The sequence below is a fragment of the Aedes aegypti genome, chromosome 3 (genome assembly GCF_002204515.2).
Source record: "Aedes aegypti strain LVP_AGWG chromosome 3, AaegL5.0 Primary Assembly, whole genome shotgun sequence".
Taxonomy (NCBI): domain Eukaryota; kingdom Metazoa; phylum Arthropoda; class Insecta; order Diptera; family Culicidae; genus Aedes; species Aedes aegypti.
Window position 1 is genome coordinate 158,404,590 of NC_035109.1, and position 17,397 is coordinate 158,421,986.

At 40.2% G+C, this 17,397-nt stretch overlaps 1 protein-coding gene across 1 annotated transcript in view; it reads right to left on the reverse strand.

The window, feature by feature from the left end:
- Window positions 1-202: 202 nt before the first annotated feature.
- LOC5566745 (limbic system-associated membrane protein) overlaps window positions 203-17,397 on the reverse strand; it is a 237,842-nt gene continuing 220,647 nt past the window's right edge. The window contains exon 5 of the mRNA XM_021850728.1: window positions 203-1,053. Within this exon, the coding sequence (XP_021706420.1) occupies window positions 836-1,053 (218 nt within the window). The 3' untranslated portion in view covers window positions 203-835. The remainder of the gene's footprint in view (window positions 1,054-17,397) is intronic.

Here is a 17,397-nt window from a genome sequence, read left to right on the forward strand (position 1 = left end):
GACCCAGGCGTCTGCTCGGCCCCAAAATGTGAGTGACGAGAGACAAATCGCAGCCAGATCGAATAGAGCAAGAGGTGACAAAAAGGCGTAGAGGCATCAACAAGCCCTCCGCCTCCTGAGGTAGTTCCAGGCGGACATCGGACTTGTAGCCCAAACCAAAGAAAGGTGGCGTGGTACAGAGTTGTTTTCCCTTTTTTTCGCTGTTACCGCACTCGAGACGTGCATCCGCAGTAGACCGTTGAGTAATAGATCGTAATGGACCGTTGAGTGAGAATGAAGCCCATGTGCTCCCCAGATAGTAAGGTAAGATGAAAGTCCTTGTGTTACTTTCTCAGGGGTCTCATTACAGATTTCCCCCTAGTAAGAAAGCGGGTCGGTGAAATAAGGCAGTTGGGATGATGTCGAGACAATTTGGGGTTAAATGTGTCGTATGTTGACTATAGCTGAAGCCACTCGGATTAGTAGTACAGAACAGAATTATAACAACTGTTGTGTTAATAAAATAATAAAAAAGAGGAGGAAAATGCCAAAGAAACCCTATACATTCGAACAGTAAGAGATTTGACGATGCCTATTTTTTGTGATAATCCTTTGTCGTATTCACGCCGTGATCAGCTTTTTCCCACAGTTACATAATATTTTTCTATTCTCCAGCATCCTTGCAATTCGGTATAAATGTATCCAATGGCGATATAAATCGAAGCATTTGCATCAAAACTAAAAGAAGTAGGTACATACGATGAAACAATTCAACGACCCAATGAAACACCAAATCAGTGGCGCCCATTTATACACCCTAGCATAGTTTAACTACCCCAAACGTTTACAGCACGAGTCACCTGTAGGCACCGTGCAGGAGAAACGATTTCAGCACAAAACCGATGGATGACGATGTTAATGATATTATTAAATTTGTACCGACCGGAACGGCTGCTATGTACGCTAAACTAAAACTATGTTTATTTATTAAAATGCCATTGGCGCTGCTATTCCCGTGCTGCATTGCGGCTGGCTGTTCGCCGTTTATGACATGGACGACCACACTGGCGGAATCTGGAACGAGACGGAGAGAGAGAGAAATCGCGGGGTTAGTTTAAAAGCGGGCATTAGTTTTTGGAAACAGTTTAAACTTTTTACTCTCCTCGGTAATGGAGGAAAAATGTGGCTAGGGTACGGCTTATGTTTTAAATGATAATAAATCTTCGCGCTATCTAGTGGAATACCAATGAGTAAATGAAAAACCCAATTTAGTACTATACCATTTAATTCTACTATAGTTTGTATTCTTTGACAGATACGCGTATCTTGACCTCAACAGTAAGGCCGTCTCAGTGTCGTGTACTAGACTCGACAAGTTGAGCGCTTCTAGTGGACGGAGAAGGAAGCACCTAAAAATCTTTTAATTATCAAAAGAATAGTGCTAAAAGTTCCAAAATGTGTTGAAAATAAAAATAATATTCAATCAAAGGCCATACTTTACAACTTGAAATTTAAATTTCAAATCGCTTGATTCATCTCTAAATGTTAATATTTTTGCCTCAAACTTCGTGGTTTCTCTATTTAAGTAATTTAAATTCAGAAGAGCACACGAATTGTGAGCATTAAAAATGTTCAAAATTTAAGTCGCACCCTAATGTGCACGAGCTTGGAGAAACCCACGGTGGAAAGCCACCTCGGTTGAGATCATGCAGCTGACTGAAAACTTTTTTTACGATCCATTATTTCCAGCTTGAATGGAACGATAAACTGATTATGCTACTCAGCTCTGTCCGAACCGAACGGACTTCGGCTTGTGAGGCATGAGAGGAACTTTGAACTCTACGCAATGGAACAGATGAACCTAGATTGGTTAACGGAACAATTGACGCTAAACTGATGCAGTAGCTGTGGTAATCGCACAATCTGTAAATAATACTCCACGATTAGCTGAAGGTATCGGTAATGCATCAGACTGTCAATCAACTGAGATTATCAAACCCTTCCAGTGCACGAGTATGGAAAAGCTATTAGATACACTGATTTCTCCATCAACGTAAATCCGAATACCATGAATCCCAATTACATATTTCCATCTAAGTAACATTATTTGTACGCATTTAAGGGTACGCAGCATTTTATTAGCACATACTTGTTTTAACAAATTGGAATGTTAAAGTTTGTGTAAAGTCAATGAAACATTAGATAACTTTATTCTCCATGATGATCGAACATATGTATTATTGAGCATGAGCATAAATGACCGCTTCGTGATCAACCAGAACAATCGAAGTTGCACTGAGATTTAATGGATGGGGCTTTGGATTAGCTAGGTAACCATTTTCAAAGCGAATAAAGCGAAATTTCAGTTAAAAAGTCAATAACGGCGCCAGGCACATCCAATGCGAATATCAGGGAACGGAAGGAATGTTAGTTAGGCAGCTATTGTTACTAGAGAAAGCTTCGGTCAAATAACTAAAAGCATTCCACAATTCTCTTATAAGCAGGTGAAATCAACTCACCTGTAAAAAATCTGAACTGCTACGGCAAATGAAATGTAATATGTTATTAACAAAATGTTAATAAAACCTTAGATTTGTTTTACCAAATTAGGATGATAGTGTTGTCAAATAACACAGAACACCTAGATATAAGAAATAATGAATGTAATGTTTGGAATAATACTAATAAAGAAATTTAAAAAAAATAAATAAAAGCATTTCTGAATGAATCTTTGATAGTCGTAGCCAATTGTACAGAGTGATGCTCCAAAACTTTGTTTTGCGACACCTAATTTTAATTTTATTTTTTTTGTTGTAACTGGTAGAGTTGAGTATTAATAAGCCACCCACGCCTATGATATTGTCCACTTCGATGTAATATAGTTATCGAAACATGAAACAACTGTTCCGAAAATCGATAAAATCAATTAATACATCCGCACCTCCATCCGGGGTGGACATCCACAAGTTGAATTCACACGCCCACACATACTGCTCTTCTTTATTGCATACCTAGTCACTCCAAAGCGCCATTAAATTGGCAACAAACGACTCTGCAACGATACAAATTGCATGTTTCCCAACCTCAATGCGTTCGCGAGCCTACTATCATCATCACAACAGTACACAGTGGCGTAAAGCCAGTGAAAAAACTTAAAAAATCATATCAAAATTTATATTTTAACTTTTCTATCTTGAAACTTATACCTTTCGTCTTAATTTTTTTACATCGCATACCCGCCCATCATCCAGAAAACAAGACAGAACCTCAAAAAAGCATATAATAAAATTATATTTAAGCTTATATTTTATCTTGAAATTTATACTTCATCGCTCTTAATTTTATTACTTTGTTTTATTTGTGCCTAATCTGAAGAGTTTTAAAGTTGATGTCGATCTTGAATAGTGTCAATTCCAGAGATATATCCTTCTGTTTTTTTTTTTTTTTTTGAGAAATCGCTTAGAAAACTATGGAGAATGTAACGTTAATATTGATAACTACTTTGGGAGTTTTATGTTTTCATATGAAATTTAGAGAGTGTTTGGTCCGTTGAATCTGTTGCTTGTTCCTTTGTGGGCGAGGGACGGAATCCGGATCAATTGTGTCCGGTTTGCGTGATAATCGCACTATCGGTAGCGGTCACCCATGTATATGCTCACGTATTCGTTTCAAAATTTATCTGTATCGTTCACCAAAACGAATTTTTTCCCATATCCAAACTCCCAGTGTTTTCTTGTAGAAGTGCGGCTTCTGTAAAGCAAGTCACACGTCAACATTTCCCTCCCATCCCTAAATTGACCTGCATTCGGACGCAGCCGGCGCTGTTATTGTTTGTTATAATAATGAGAGCACCAGTACTTACACATTGAAGATGCTACTGATCCCGAGAAGCATCTGTTGGTTCCCTGTGTAAGTACAGCTGTTCTTGCAATAACGGAGTAGCAACTGCAGGCGGTCAATAATACTCATGCTCATGTTTTCATATGAAATTTAGAATTTGATAATTAAACTTAGCCCTATGACTGAAAAAAACATGATATATTAATTTAAAAGCCAAAATGGAATCAGCATACAAAATTATCAATATACTCTAATGTTGAGCCATTTTTGATAACTGTTTAAGTTTTGTCCAACATTCGTATGGAGGCCCGCCACTGAGTATCGTCATGATAGGACGGTTTCGGGGTCGATGGACAACACTGTCTGATATTTGTGCTCGAAATTAGCGATTGTGCGTGTGTCGATGCGATGCGATGGGTTGTTTTTCGGTTTGGCAAAATATTATTGGTAAATATAATTTTACAGATGGTGCACCCACTGGAAGACCCCTCGAATGCTAGCACAGGCTGTTTAAAGCAGATAAATTATGAATCCCAGGCGTGCCCTTATGAACGTGTGTTCGAACCGCATTTGGTCGACAAAACCTCGCCGGTAACAGCTGGTACGCGTTTATCCGGGATGGAGAAGGACATTGGTCTTTTTGCCCCTGCACGCAGCCAATCGAGACGATGTTAGTACAGACGCTCCCAACATTATTATTTTTATGTTTCGGCCACCGTTCAATTTTCAATTGCTTGTTGCCTCATTCTGATCATTGCAAAATCGTACGAGAGGGACGCTTACTTGCGTTTTTCCGAGATTAGTGCTTCTATTTTTTTTTTCAATTTGTATTTCTCGCTTAGGGTATCTTCTACTTTTTCTTCTTGGCATTAAAGTCCGCACTGCACACCAAAAAAATCTTAGATTTACTCGTAACGTAATTCAAGCTTCAATCATGCAAAGCCATTTCTCATGTATTATTCAATGATAAAACCTACAAACACATCTATTATATCCAACATTGCTAGCAAAATCCTTAATATTGAACACGAAACGTCTTTTCTTAAAGAACGTTGCATGCAAAACGGCTCGGTTTACATGATTTTCACGCTGAAAATTCAATCATAAATAATGCACATCAAATGACTAGTCGTCGATTCATCCATGTGCATTATATATGACAGAATATTCAGCGTAGAATCATGTAAACAGAGCAATCTTGTTTGCAATTTCACTTTCTAGATGCAAGAAAGCATGCAATATTGGCGAATGTTGGATAGAAGATCATGAAATGTTTCAGTTTCACTCAAGATTGCAAGCGTTTTTGAATGCAATGAGATAGTTTACATTATGTATCGTTGAATATTCAGTTATAACTCGTTATACATGATTATCATAAAAGTTTACGTGTCATGTAAATTTAAGATTTTTTTGCTGTGTGGGACAGAGCCGGCAACTCAGCGTAGTGTTCTAAGAGCACTTCCACAGTTATGAACTGAGAGCTATCTTTGCCTTAGTTGCCATTTTCGCATTCGTATATCGTGTGGCAGGTAAGATTATAATCTATGCCCAGGGTAGTCAATGGAATGTCCATTACGAAAAGATCCTGGACCGACCGGGATTCAAACCCAGAAACCTTCACCATGGCTCTGCTTTGTAGCCGTGGACTCTAACCACTCGGCTAAGGAAGGCCCTTTGGTAGTGTAGATGTTAACTGAACAAGCGGAAGGAGAACATCTGGCTCCTCCCTGAAATTATCCTAATTTCACCGATGAAAGACACTTCAACCCAATGTGCTTATACCACATTGACTACAACCGATTTATGCCTATCATATAAAAGTAGCCTAAGTTGCTTTTATCAGTTTAAAAGTACAGCTACAAAATAACAAATTATACCGGTGTAGAGTGAGCGAAGAGAATTGATGATTGATTACGGAAGCCCTATGGCATCAGAGCGTATCAAATGAACGAGATATGCTAGAAAATATACACATTTTGTATGATTCATGCCCAAGAGAAATAAATCAGCAAATTTATAGCTCATTGTAGCAATATTTAATTATATAGGAATTTGAAACAAATATCCATTCCATTTTTCCACGAACACAACAAAATGAACTGTCACCGGTAAACCACAGGAGAATCACTGGCACAGACAATCAAATCCTACGGAATGATTTGAGTTTTCGATTGCATTCGCACTGCGATCCCCAGATAACTCGTTCGGGGATCTCTAATTTCGGTTATTATTCGGAACGGTTAATTTTATTGTGCTGGTTAGGGCCACGCTACGTGGAATCGAAGGGCATCCGTTCAGACTGTACGGCTCGTTATTAGGTTCGACCTAAAATGAGTCGCGAGAATTCTCTTTAATTGCCTTGTGCAATAATTATGATGGGATCTGAAAGGGGTGGGGGGTGGTGTCCGAAAAAACCGAAGTTTCGCATCACTGGAAATGGGTTGGCATAAAAGTTCATTTCAGGCATCTGTCATTGTTGGTCTGCTATGGACGAATTCCATCCAGAATAAATCGAAATTATTAGAAATCGTGTCCGATAAATTATGATTTGGATTAATTTTCAGACATGTTTTCAGAATAAGTGTTTTCCATAGATTAATCGATATTTTTGACTTGAGAATAAAAGTGAATGAAAATTGCGTATAAGTTTTTGCATGCAATTTATTCGAAATATTCTAGCGCCATTTTAAGAAGTTATTCTTGAGTCAAAATGATCGATTCATCTTTGGAAAACACTTATTCTACCATACAAAAATATGTATAAAATTGAATTCAAACCAAACATGATCGAGTTCTGAGACTGACCGATTCGGCATGGAATTCATCTATGGTGGAAATCGACAAAATGGGTTGGCTGGTTATGATTGTGACCCACCCGAAACGTGCTCTTCGGTGCTGGTGGAACACAATTGTGGTAAATGTTTGCAATAATTTTCACTAATGACAACAGCGTACTCGTTTGATTTATCCCCGTGAAGCGGTGGCTGAAATCAACCGTGAAAACCATTTTTCCTGGGTTTTAGGGTTAGTTCATTATATTAATGATGCGTAATCAAAGGGACGGCCGCTGGCTGTTATGCAAACTATTCCATTAGCAAGATTTTTTATTTTCATTTGAAATTAATTATTCAATTATGTATGCGATTTGTTATTCTACGTGGATAATAAATATTACTTTACTTCAGATGGAAACACAACTTCGGAAGTTAAACAAGTATAAAAATCAATATCCAATGGTGTATTTGTTATGCTTTTTTTAATAGTGTTTATCGTGAATTGAATTATCAAGTCCTCATTTAACATAATTTTAATAAAAATTAAAACATTGTTGACTTTATAGTGATCAACTATAGAACCATAACTACTTTTGCAGAACCACGTTCGCTTTTGGCACGGTTCCAAAAATAACCGGACAGTGCATTCATTAACACATCATTGGTAGTTTAATGCCGTAATTTCTATCTATATGTAGAAATCAGTGAAACTTTTGAAAGATGTGCATACTTTTTAAAACATTAATAAATTGATAATAAATCTTGGAGCTGTTTAGTGGAATACCTATAAATGGATGAAAAACCGAATTTAGTACTAGGGTGATCAAAGTATTTTGGACAGATCGTTACGCGAATATAATTTGGCCATTTACAGAAAAATCAAATTGAGGTGGCCAAATAATATACGCGTAACGCTCTGTCCAAAATACATAAAACACTCTATACCATTTAATTCCACTAGAGTTTGTATCCTTTGAAATTCAATGGAATGGTATTAATTTTTTGCTTAAATACCATAAAATCGGGTGTAAATGATCAGAAGGGTGAAATTGATCATCGTATCACACGATTTCATTTATTCCTCCATTACAAATATCAATGTAAGCTGCAGTAAATGAACGTTGTTTGTCGTAACTATTGTCGAATTGCGTGTTGTGAAGTTTTTTGCGTTAAAAAATGTTTATTACTATGAGAATAATGTAAAACTTCAAAATCATGCACGGTGCAGTATTGACAAACACCTATAAACTTCTATTTATAAGCAAGGATTTGAACATGGTATAAACCTGAAAGTTTGTGAGGATGCTTGAGATATATCTCCAAACCAGAATTCATCACCAAAACTCATATCAATTAGCTCATATGGTTGAAATAATTAAATTTCTGTTAGATATCATTGAATTCTTTTGGAAATTGCATACATTTAGGCGTTTTCCGCGTAATTCTTGAAATTTAACTATTCGTTATTTATATAAATATTGCATTGTTAAGAATTTGACAAGCATATTCGGATTCAGGGGGCTCAAATTTATCATGTAGAGTTGTTTTGAAAACTAACAATAATGGCATTGACAAGTGATCAATTTCACCCCGAAATAATATCCTCTGTTTTTTTTATTTTAGAGATATTTGTTAACACTAAAATGACATTTGATAGAAAATTTCGGTACATGACTTGATGAGGCTCACCTTCGTACTTGTTTTCCTGCATTTAGTTGTTTGTCATTGTCAACATTATAGAAAACAGACCAGAAAACCGAGAAAAATGATCAATTTCACCCGAAATTACGGTAGTTTGTTTAGCTGAAATGTTTTGACTCATTAAAGTAAAGGATACATATAACCTATAATAACCTTTGATAATGTTCATATCGACATATGGACAAAACATTGGGAGATATCGAGATAGTGAGAGAAATCGTATGCAGAATGAAGGGACCGAATCAATCATCGACATAGGGAGAGATATCGAGATGTGAAGAGTCGACTGTACTACTATTATTGGAATTATTATTTTAGATTTTTCATTTCCATTTAAACGTTTAATGCGTATGGAAAAAAATGGCTCAAAATTATCAGAACTCTGAATATTTTTTAAAATGTGTGATTGGATTTAAAAAACCAAAAATTTCACACAGACACAGGTCTTGATTAAGTAAAATGCACACTAAACTTATTTGTTATTTTGCGCAATGGAAAGTAAATTAACTCAAGGTTTTGTGTTGGTCCACAGTAAGGGGCAAGTAGCTCCAGTTCTGTGACTATCATTCACAATGAAAGACTACAGAATTAATTTCGAGCGTTTCCCCGAGCAACGACAAAATCGTAATATCATCCATTTGACATAAATGGCTTACCGCCACAGTTCAGCATGATTTGGTCCAACCGAACCAAACCCAATCCGAGTTCATTGGCATTTCAAGTGGTCGGAAATCTATGAAATATGTTCGTCGAAATGTATGTGGGTTGAGGCATCGGAACAGCCGTTTATACGCACGTTTGGCGGTTCAATGGGCATAGGCTGTGGATTTCATGCCACGGGATCTGAGAGTGTCGGGTGTTTCACGCTTCGTAAGTTTGCTTTGGATTTCCACTGTTGAAATATTTTTCAAAACTTCAATTTTACTTTAGTTATCAGTTTGTCGGATCAGATATGAAGTTTCAGAGCAGTTTTGATTCAAAACCTTTGACCAACGTCATTTTGTGAATTATTGATTTACAACCATAGAATAAATGTTTCCACACACTTGTTGTGTGCTCTTTCACGTTAGGAAATATTGCATTCTCCGAAAAAAAGTCATTCATATAACATGTTTAAACTGTGGCAGACCAAATGCTATTTGGTGAGACAAAGTTTTGGTTTTCTTCAAATGGATACAGATATATCAAATATTTCATACATTTGGTTTTCAGAAGTTGAGTTTGGGATTAGGAGAAATCTTCCATTTTTGCAAGAAAGAAGTAAAAATATCCAAACTTTTTTTTCCAATCTACTTCTGATGACACACAGACTTCTGTTATTTATTAGGCCTGTGTTACCCAGAAACAAAAATTGTTGGCATCCCTGAGGTAACTCAGGTAACTCAGAGTGTAATCATTCTATAATATTGGGTCAAGAATATTATCTTGAGGAACCAAAGTCCATTCAGGAAATCTATCAGACTGATGGTTAACCTGAAGTGTAAGATATGGCAATTAACTTTGATTTATTCTACGAAAAAAAAAACAGTTTTGTGGCCTTCCTTAGCCGAGTAGTTAGAGTCCGCGACTACAAAGCAAAGCCATGCTCAAGGTGTCTGGGTTCAATTCCCGGTCGGTTAAGGAAATTTTCATTACGGAAAGACTTCTCTGGGCATAGAGTATAATCGTACCTGCCACACGATATACGAATGCGAAAATGGCAACTTTGGCAAAGAAAGCTCTCAGTTAATAACTGTGGAAGTGCTCATTGAGCTCTAAACTGAGAAGCAGGCTCTGTACCAGTGAAGACGATTATGCCAAGAAGAAGAAGAAACACGGACACACACAATTTTTCGTAAATTCAGAGTTATGTTATTAATTGGATACCCCTAAAAATCCAATTGTCAAAAACGTTGTCTGAGTTGAAAGTTCTTTCAAAACTCTGAGCAACTTAATTTTCAGTTGGACTAGTGAGTCTTGAATTAAAAATGTGTATGCTCTTAAAATGCTGTTCAAGTGGACTTTTCAACATAATTCAATTATGTTTTGTTGTATTCTCCCTTAAAAAGTTTATATAATAGCTAATTTCATTTTTTTTTCATTGTTCAATTACGTAAAGCATTTTACTTTTTGCAGATTCTGCCCTAGAATAATAGCGAGTACGTTTTAATTTTCATATTTATCGCATTTTTTTAAGATGGTCCAAAGGTTACAAATCCAGTGACCAAGTAGAAGCCAAGAAACCAACTCGATTCAAAATTCAATTGGTACTTTCTTTGAATGTTATAACTTAATTTCTGAAATCGTACTGCAAAAACTGTCCAAGTACATTTATTACCGACTGAGCCAGGAAGACCTAGAAAGTGCACTTATGTTCTCAAAATTCCAACAAACATAACGAACCAAAGGCAGATTTATTTCTCTCACCATATTGCACTGAAGTATTCACTTAACCTCAATGTTGCCTGCTAATGAAAGTTTGGGCAAACATAGCGAAGAGATGGAAGCTCGGTTCTAGCTCATTCTTTCTCACGCTCCAATTACGCTTGTACGGCAGGATTTATGAGGCGGTAAACGAGCTCTCGCGGGAAGTGCTTTCTTTTACATAAATGGCAGATTATGGGCGACAAGAGTATCCTTTGCTGCTGATGTATGGGGTGACATGCATCCTTCGTTACCAGTGCAATCCACCCGTAGCCAAACAATCCCTTCAACATGTTCGCTGCAAAAGGATTAGCTAGCAATTATTTTCCCACCCTTGCCCGTTGTGTGGGGTGGGAGGAACCGAAACACGTCGTTCAGCTTAGAGAATGGATATTGTAACTAATTTTATGAACCAATAACTTCCGCCCCCACTCAACGGGGAGCAATGCTTTGATCCATAACGAGTCTGACGGTTGCCGGAAGCGGCGTCATTTTGCTCGATGAGTGCACTTAAAATTTATTGGTTCGTAATGGTTGGTGGTCATGTGAACTCCACTCATCCCTGAGCCATTTTCGAAAAATTTTACTACCATTATGGGTCGTCAATTTTTGGGAGGGTGTCTTTTTGAAGCCATTGCAGAGGTTAATGCTATTGGGTACTATATACACAACCTCTTTGTTTCAATGTTGGGTAAGTGCATGTTACTAAACTTTTCGCTTCAATAAAGTACTTATCAATATTGCAAACAATAGTAAACAAGCTACGCGATTTAACAAGGTTTGATATTCACCGATAGAAGCCTGCGTGTCATTCGAAGAAGATTGTAAAAAAAAATGAATATAATTCTTCATACTTGCAAAAAAATCTTCAAAATCTTCATCCAGACTTTGTGGAAGTTGCATGCAAATCGTGATGATCCGCTCCCGGAGAGCCTGCAAACTTTCTGGTTGGAGAATCGCAGGAATCTTAGTTCCCTAGAGTCTATTAGTATTCTTCGATAGTTCGGATATACCAAGGAGTGAGTCTCGACCGAAAGGCACGGATTTTTCGACGCTTCCGATAGCGCATACGGTGCTTGCCTATACCTTCGATACTCATACGCTGACGGTTCTGTGAGAATTCAGCTGATGATGGCTCCGAAGCGCAGCCGTTTCCGATCACCGTCATCCCCTCGCCACGTTGGTAACCCGCCATTACCATCTGAAGATGCTCCACTTCGGACAATCGCAAGTACCAGAGAAGAAGACAGACAGGGACACGTTAATGCTTCCAGTGGACGATTGTGTCCTTTGAAGGAAGCACCACAGTAGACAACGGACTAGCATGCAACGCCCAATGGCACAGTCGAAATACGTTCCTGAAGATAGGTTATCCGGACTGAATCGGGAATCGAACCCTCACTCCTTGATTCGATGCAGCTAAACGCTTGGTAACACTAAGGCCACGAAGCCCACAAGCTGCCGTGAAATGCTTCGAAAACAGCTTTGAGAAAATCGTCGGTAGTCAGACGTAGCTGGATGATGAAATGCAGACAGCGCTTTCACAAAACGAAGAAGTGTTAAACCCCAGGCCTTTCACTTTATTAAGTAACGATCCTGGTGATTTCGAAGCACTCATGCCCGGACATTTTCTTGTTCAATTTACACTGACAGCGATTGCCTGATCTGGAGAGTATTCCAGTTAACCGCCTAAGCGTCTGGTAAAGGTCTCAGAGCTACAGCCAGAAACTCTGGAAGAAGTTGAGCACACTCTACCTGTCCAATTTGCTCAACCGGACAAAATGGATTCGACAACGAGACAACATCATCATCGGAACCATGGATCTGTTGATGGACGAGCGAATACCGCTGCTGAAGGGGAATTGTAACAGCCAATTTACACGGCCCGCTAGCTCGCATGAAACTTAAGGAATACTCAAGGTCGGCTCAATTCCTTGCCTTTGAAGAGACACGGATAAGAGGGAAAACCATAGGAATTGAGGTGATTACACGTTTATTGAAATAATTGCTCTATCGGCTCTAACCACCTAATTCGCTAGCTATATCCTCACAGGTACCAGTGTGTGTGGGTGTAGTCCAAGTGGGTGGGCCCGTACGCTGCACTCCGACGGGTCGTCGATCAGTCCGGACTCCTGTACTCCCTCGTGCGGCCTTGGATGGTACGAATCTTCGGATTCCGGCTGAATCTCCAATCGCTTCAGGGATTTCTCGGAACTAGGGGTCGGTCTTAGGCTTCGGGCTCGGAACCCTCTCCCAAACGGGCTTGCACACGTCGTTGGTCTTGGGTTAAACTCGTGCGTGTCCGGTACAGCAGGCTTCTTGCTTCGGCTTACATATCCGTCTTCGTGGTGAAGTGTGGCGTCTTCCCGGTACACGAGGTGTCCGGCCTTGAAGGAGTAATCCGGAATTGTGACAGAACACCGGGAATACTTCTACAACCAGTTCTACGGTTGCGATTCCTGCTCACTTCGCTTTTTCAAACTAAGTGAATGAGTCGATTACAATTCGCTGGCTCTGGGACCATCGATCGCCCATTCGAAGGCGTTCCAGTGAGACTTAATGCACCGGGAACCTCCCAAACGGAAAAAATTTAGCCATCACTATTCAGTCTCGTTCACACTGTCAACCAGTGCTGACATTATGTGTAGTGTTACCTACTGTATATTAAACAATCCCCTTAAAGTCTATATTTCCCTACTAGCTGTGTTGTACTTGTGTAGTTTAACCTCTAAAAGTTTTTTCGTATTATTTACCCTTCATGGACCCAGATGTCACACAAGCACTGGGCGAAGTAAATCGACTGGTCACAGAATCTAGGTCGAGTTATCGCTAGACAGGGCGCGTTCACCAACTATGGCGATCTCCCTATCGCAACAGCGGTCCATCGAGAGACTTGCGACCGAGTCGAAAGCTCATAGCGTACTGACGATCTCAACAAGCCGCAGTTGACTTATAATACCTTACGTACATGCTGGGATAAAACTGACCCCTTTGCGATCCTTAGCCTTATGCCCAGAAATTCCTATCCCTACCTCCTCACGGTACTGGCCGGGGTAACACCAACCTTGGAGAAGATCGGGTAACCAACCCCGGTGAAAACTTTGGTCGTATGCTGACAGGGAAGGGGGATTGTTTCTGCAAACCTGCGGCGTCTGTACTTCTTGTTCGGAACGGCAGCGGCTTACAACAGCATTTGTTCTCCATATCAGGGGCAGCTGATCATTGCCAGAGGGCCAGAGAAAAAGTCTAAGCTGCACTGCGCACTACAGGGGAATGGTTCTCCGGAAATCTAGGGAGTTGGTATTAGGCCCTGCAAGCCAACCGTAAAAATACATCAGCACAGAAACGTCAATGAGGGAATACGGACCGAAACAATCGGCAAAGACCACAGCGACGGAAATGGACTTGCGATTGGAAACTCGGTACGTGAAACTGCAAATCTCTCAACTTCATCCAAAGCACACGCACACTTTCCGATGTACTAAAGGTCCGCGGTTTCGGCATCGTAGCGCTGCAGGAGGTGTGCTAGATAGGATCAATGGTGCGAACGTTTAGAGGTAATCATACCATCTACCAGAGCTGCGGCAACACACGTGATCTGGATGATATACAGGGGCGCATGATCGGGTGTTGAAAATTAAAGGCCGAAAGAACTCCAGCATAATAAAGTTGCACTCCAGAAGCACTGATGATGACTAGGTCGCATTTTACTCGCACGCTTGAACGTGAATACGATCATTGCCCAAGTCATTACATCAAGATCATCATAGAAGATTTGAACGCTCAGGTTGGCCAGGAGGAGGAGTTCAGACCGACTTTCGGAAAGTTCAGCGCCCATCGCCTCCAGCTAATTAATTTCGCCGCCTCTAAGAATATGGCCATTCATAGCATCTATTTTCAACATAGCCTTCCGTATCGATAAACCTGGAGATCACCACAGCAAACAGCAATCGAGCAATCGACTACGTTTTTATTGATGGACGGCACTTCTCCGACATTATCGTCGTCAGGACTCATCGTGGCGCTAACATCGGCTCTAGCCACTACCTGGAAATGGTACAACTGCGCTCAAAACTCTCCGTCGATAACAACGTACGTTACCGACGCCCGTCTTGGTATGAACTTGTGCGATTGAAGCAGCCGGCTGTTGCTACAGCATACACCCAGCACCTCGAACAAACGTTGCCGGAGGAAGATTCGCTCGCCAAAACCCCTCTCGAAGACTGCTAGAGTACAATAAAAACAACCTTCAACGTCGGCCTTCAGGCGAGTTCATTGTTGGGTACGTTGAACGGAGTAGTAGGAACGATTGGTTCGACGAGGAGTGAGGAATGATTCTGGAGGAGTAGAACGCGGGCAGTAATGCTCGACAGAACGTGGAATGTTACAGACAGAAGCGGAAGCAGCAGACACGTCCATTCCAGGAGAAAAAGCGCCGCATGGAGGAGATGGAATGTGAAGAAATGGAGCTGTTGCACCGCCCCTCAGAAACACGTAAGTTCTATCAGAAGCTCAACGTATCCCGCAAAGATTTCATGCTGTGAGCTGAAATGCACAGGGATAATGATAGGAGCATCTTGACGGACGGACGCGAGGTTATCGAAAGATGGAAGCAGTACTACGATGGACACCTGAATGACACAAGCACAGAAGGTCAGGACAGTGAAGGCGATGGCTAAGTCAGCACAGCGGACAGTGAAAACCATCAAGCTACAACGATGGGTGAAGTTAAGGATGCCATTCAACAGGTCAAGAACAATAAGGCCGGTGGCAAGGATGGTATCGGAGCTGAACTCATCAAGATGGGCCCGTCAGACTCTGGAGCAATCGGAGGACTGGAGGCATGATATGCCTAATCTACAAAAAGGGCGACTAACTGAAATGTGAAAATTATCGTCCAATAACTATCCTAAACGCCGCCTACAAAGTGCTATCTATTTCGTCGTCTATCACCTAGAGCAAACGAGTTCGTGGTTTTATCGACGCCAGCTCGACAACGGACCAGATCTTTTCCGTGCGACAAATTCTCCAGAAATGCCGTGAGTACCAGGTCCCTACGAACCATCTGTATTTATCGACTTCAATACGGAATTATTGACCGTGTGGAAAATTATGGACGAGAACAGCTTTTCCGGAAAGCTCACAAGATTGATAAGAGAAACCATGGACGGTGTGCAAATTTGCGTAAAGATCTCGGGCGAACATTTCAGTTCGTTCGAGTCTCGGCGGGGACTACGACAAGGTGATGGACTTTCGTGCCTGTTGCTCAATATTGCGCTTGAAGGTGTCATGCGGAGAGCCGGACTTAACAGTCGAGGCACGATTTTTAAGAGATCCGGACAATTTATTTGCTTCGCGGACGACATGAATATTATCGGACTGGTGCACTGGTGCACTGATACACCATGGTGGTGAATGCGTCGACAGGGCCTGCCTAGGAAGCAGTGTCACGATTGACTGGGATAGCTTCTAGGTGGTGGACGATTTCGTATACCTCGGATCCTTGTTGACGGTTGACAACAATGTTATATGGCAAATACGAAGGTGCATCATCAGCGGAAGTCGTGCCTACTATGGACTTCAGAAGAAACTGCGGCCAAGAATGATTCACTCCACACCAAATGCACGATGTACAAAACGCTTATAACACCGGTAGTCCTCTAAGAGCATGAGACGTGGACTATGCTCGAGAAGGACTTGCAAGCTCTTGGGTTTTTCGAACGCCGAGTGCAAAGGACGATCTTAAGCGGCGAGCAGGAGAACAGCGTGTGGCGGCGAAGGATGAACCACGAGCTCGCTCACCTCTACGGTGAACCCAGTATCGTGAAGGTAGCTAAAGCTGGAAGAATACACTGGGCAGTGCATGTTTCAAGAATGCCGGACAATAACCCTGTAAAGATGGTGTTCGCTACGAATCCGGTCGGAACAAGAAGGCGTGGGGCGCAGCGAGTTAGGTGGATTGACCAGGTGCACCATGACCTGGAGAGCGTGGGTCGCAGTCGAGGATGGAGAGAAGCGGCCATGACCCGAGTGAATTGGCGAAATATTGTTGGCGAGATTTTTATCAAGTTGATTGATGTAGAACCAAATAAATAAAATAATATTTCCTGCATAAGAGATATCATACCTCAAATAATGTTCCATGAATAATCTACAAACACCCAACTGATATTTAGCTCATGCATTGTAACTCCTCAATAATAGGTGATATTTTGTTATGTAGAAGTGATCTTATGACACATTCCACGCACATCTACGCCAGGATATCAAAAATTCAAACTCTGAAATATTTTCAAAACTATGCAGAACATGAAAGACAATATGTTGAATTGTATAAAAAATAATAAATTTGATTGAAAATACAGTGAAAAACATACCTGCAAAGTTATATAAAGTTTATATAATTTATTGGTGAGAAATTGAGACATTAAACAACTTTTTCATAATAGCCCTGTATCATAGTTTATCAAGTGTAATATGATTATCTTATCTGTTAACTAGAAGGGTATTACATGACATTGTTTTTTTCAAACAAATTATTGGTTCTTTGAAAACGTATTTTTTCAAATAGTCACATTATGATGGTGTCGCGTTACGAAAATAGCCTTATTTTTGACATTGTAAAATAAATACTTCTTATAGAACTCTTATATTTTGGATCTTCTTCCTACTCGATACGTGTTTCCATAAAAAAAAGATT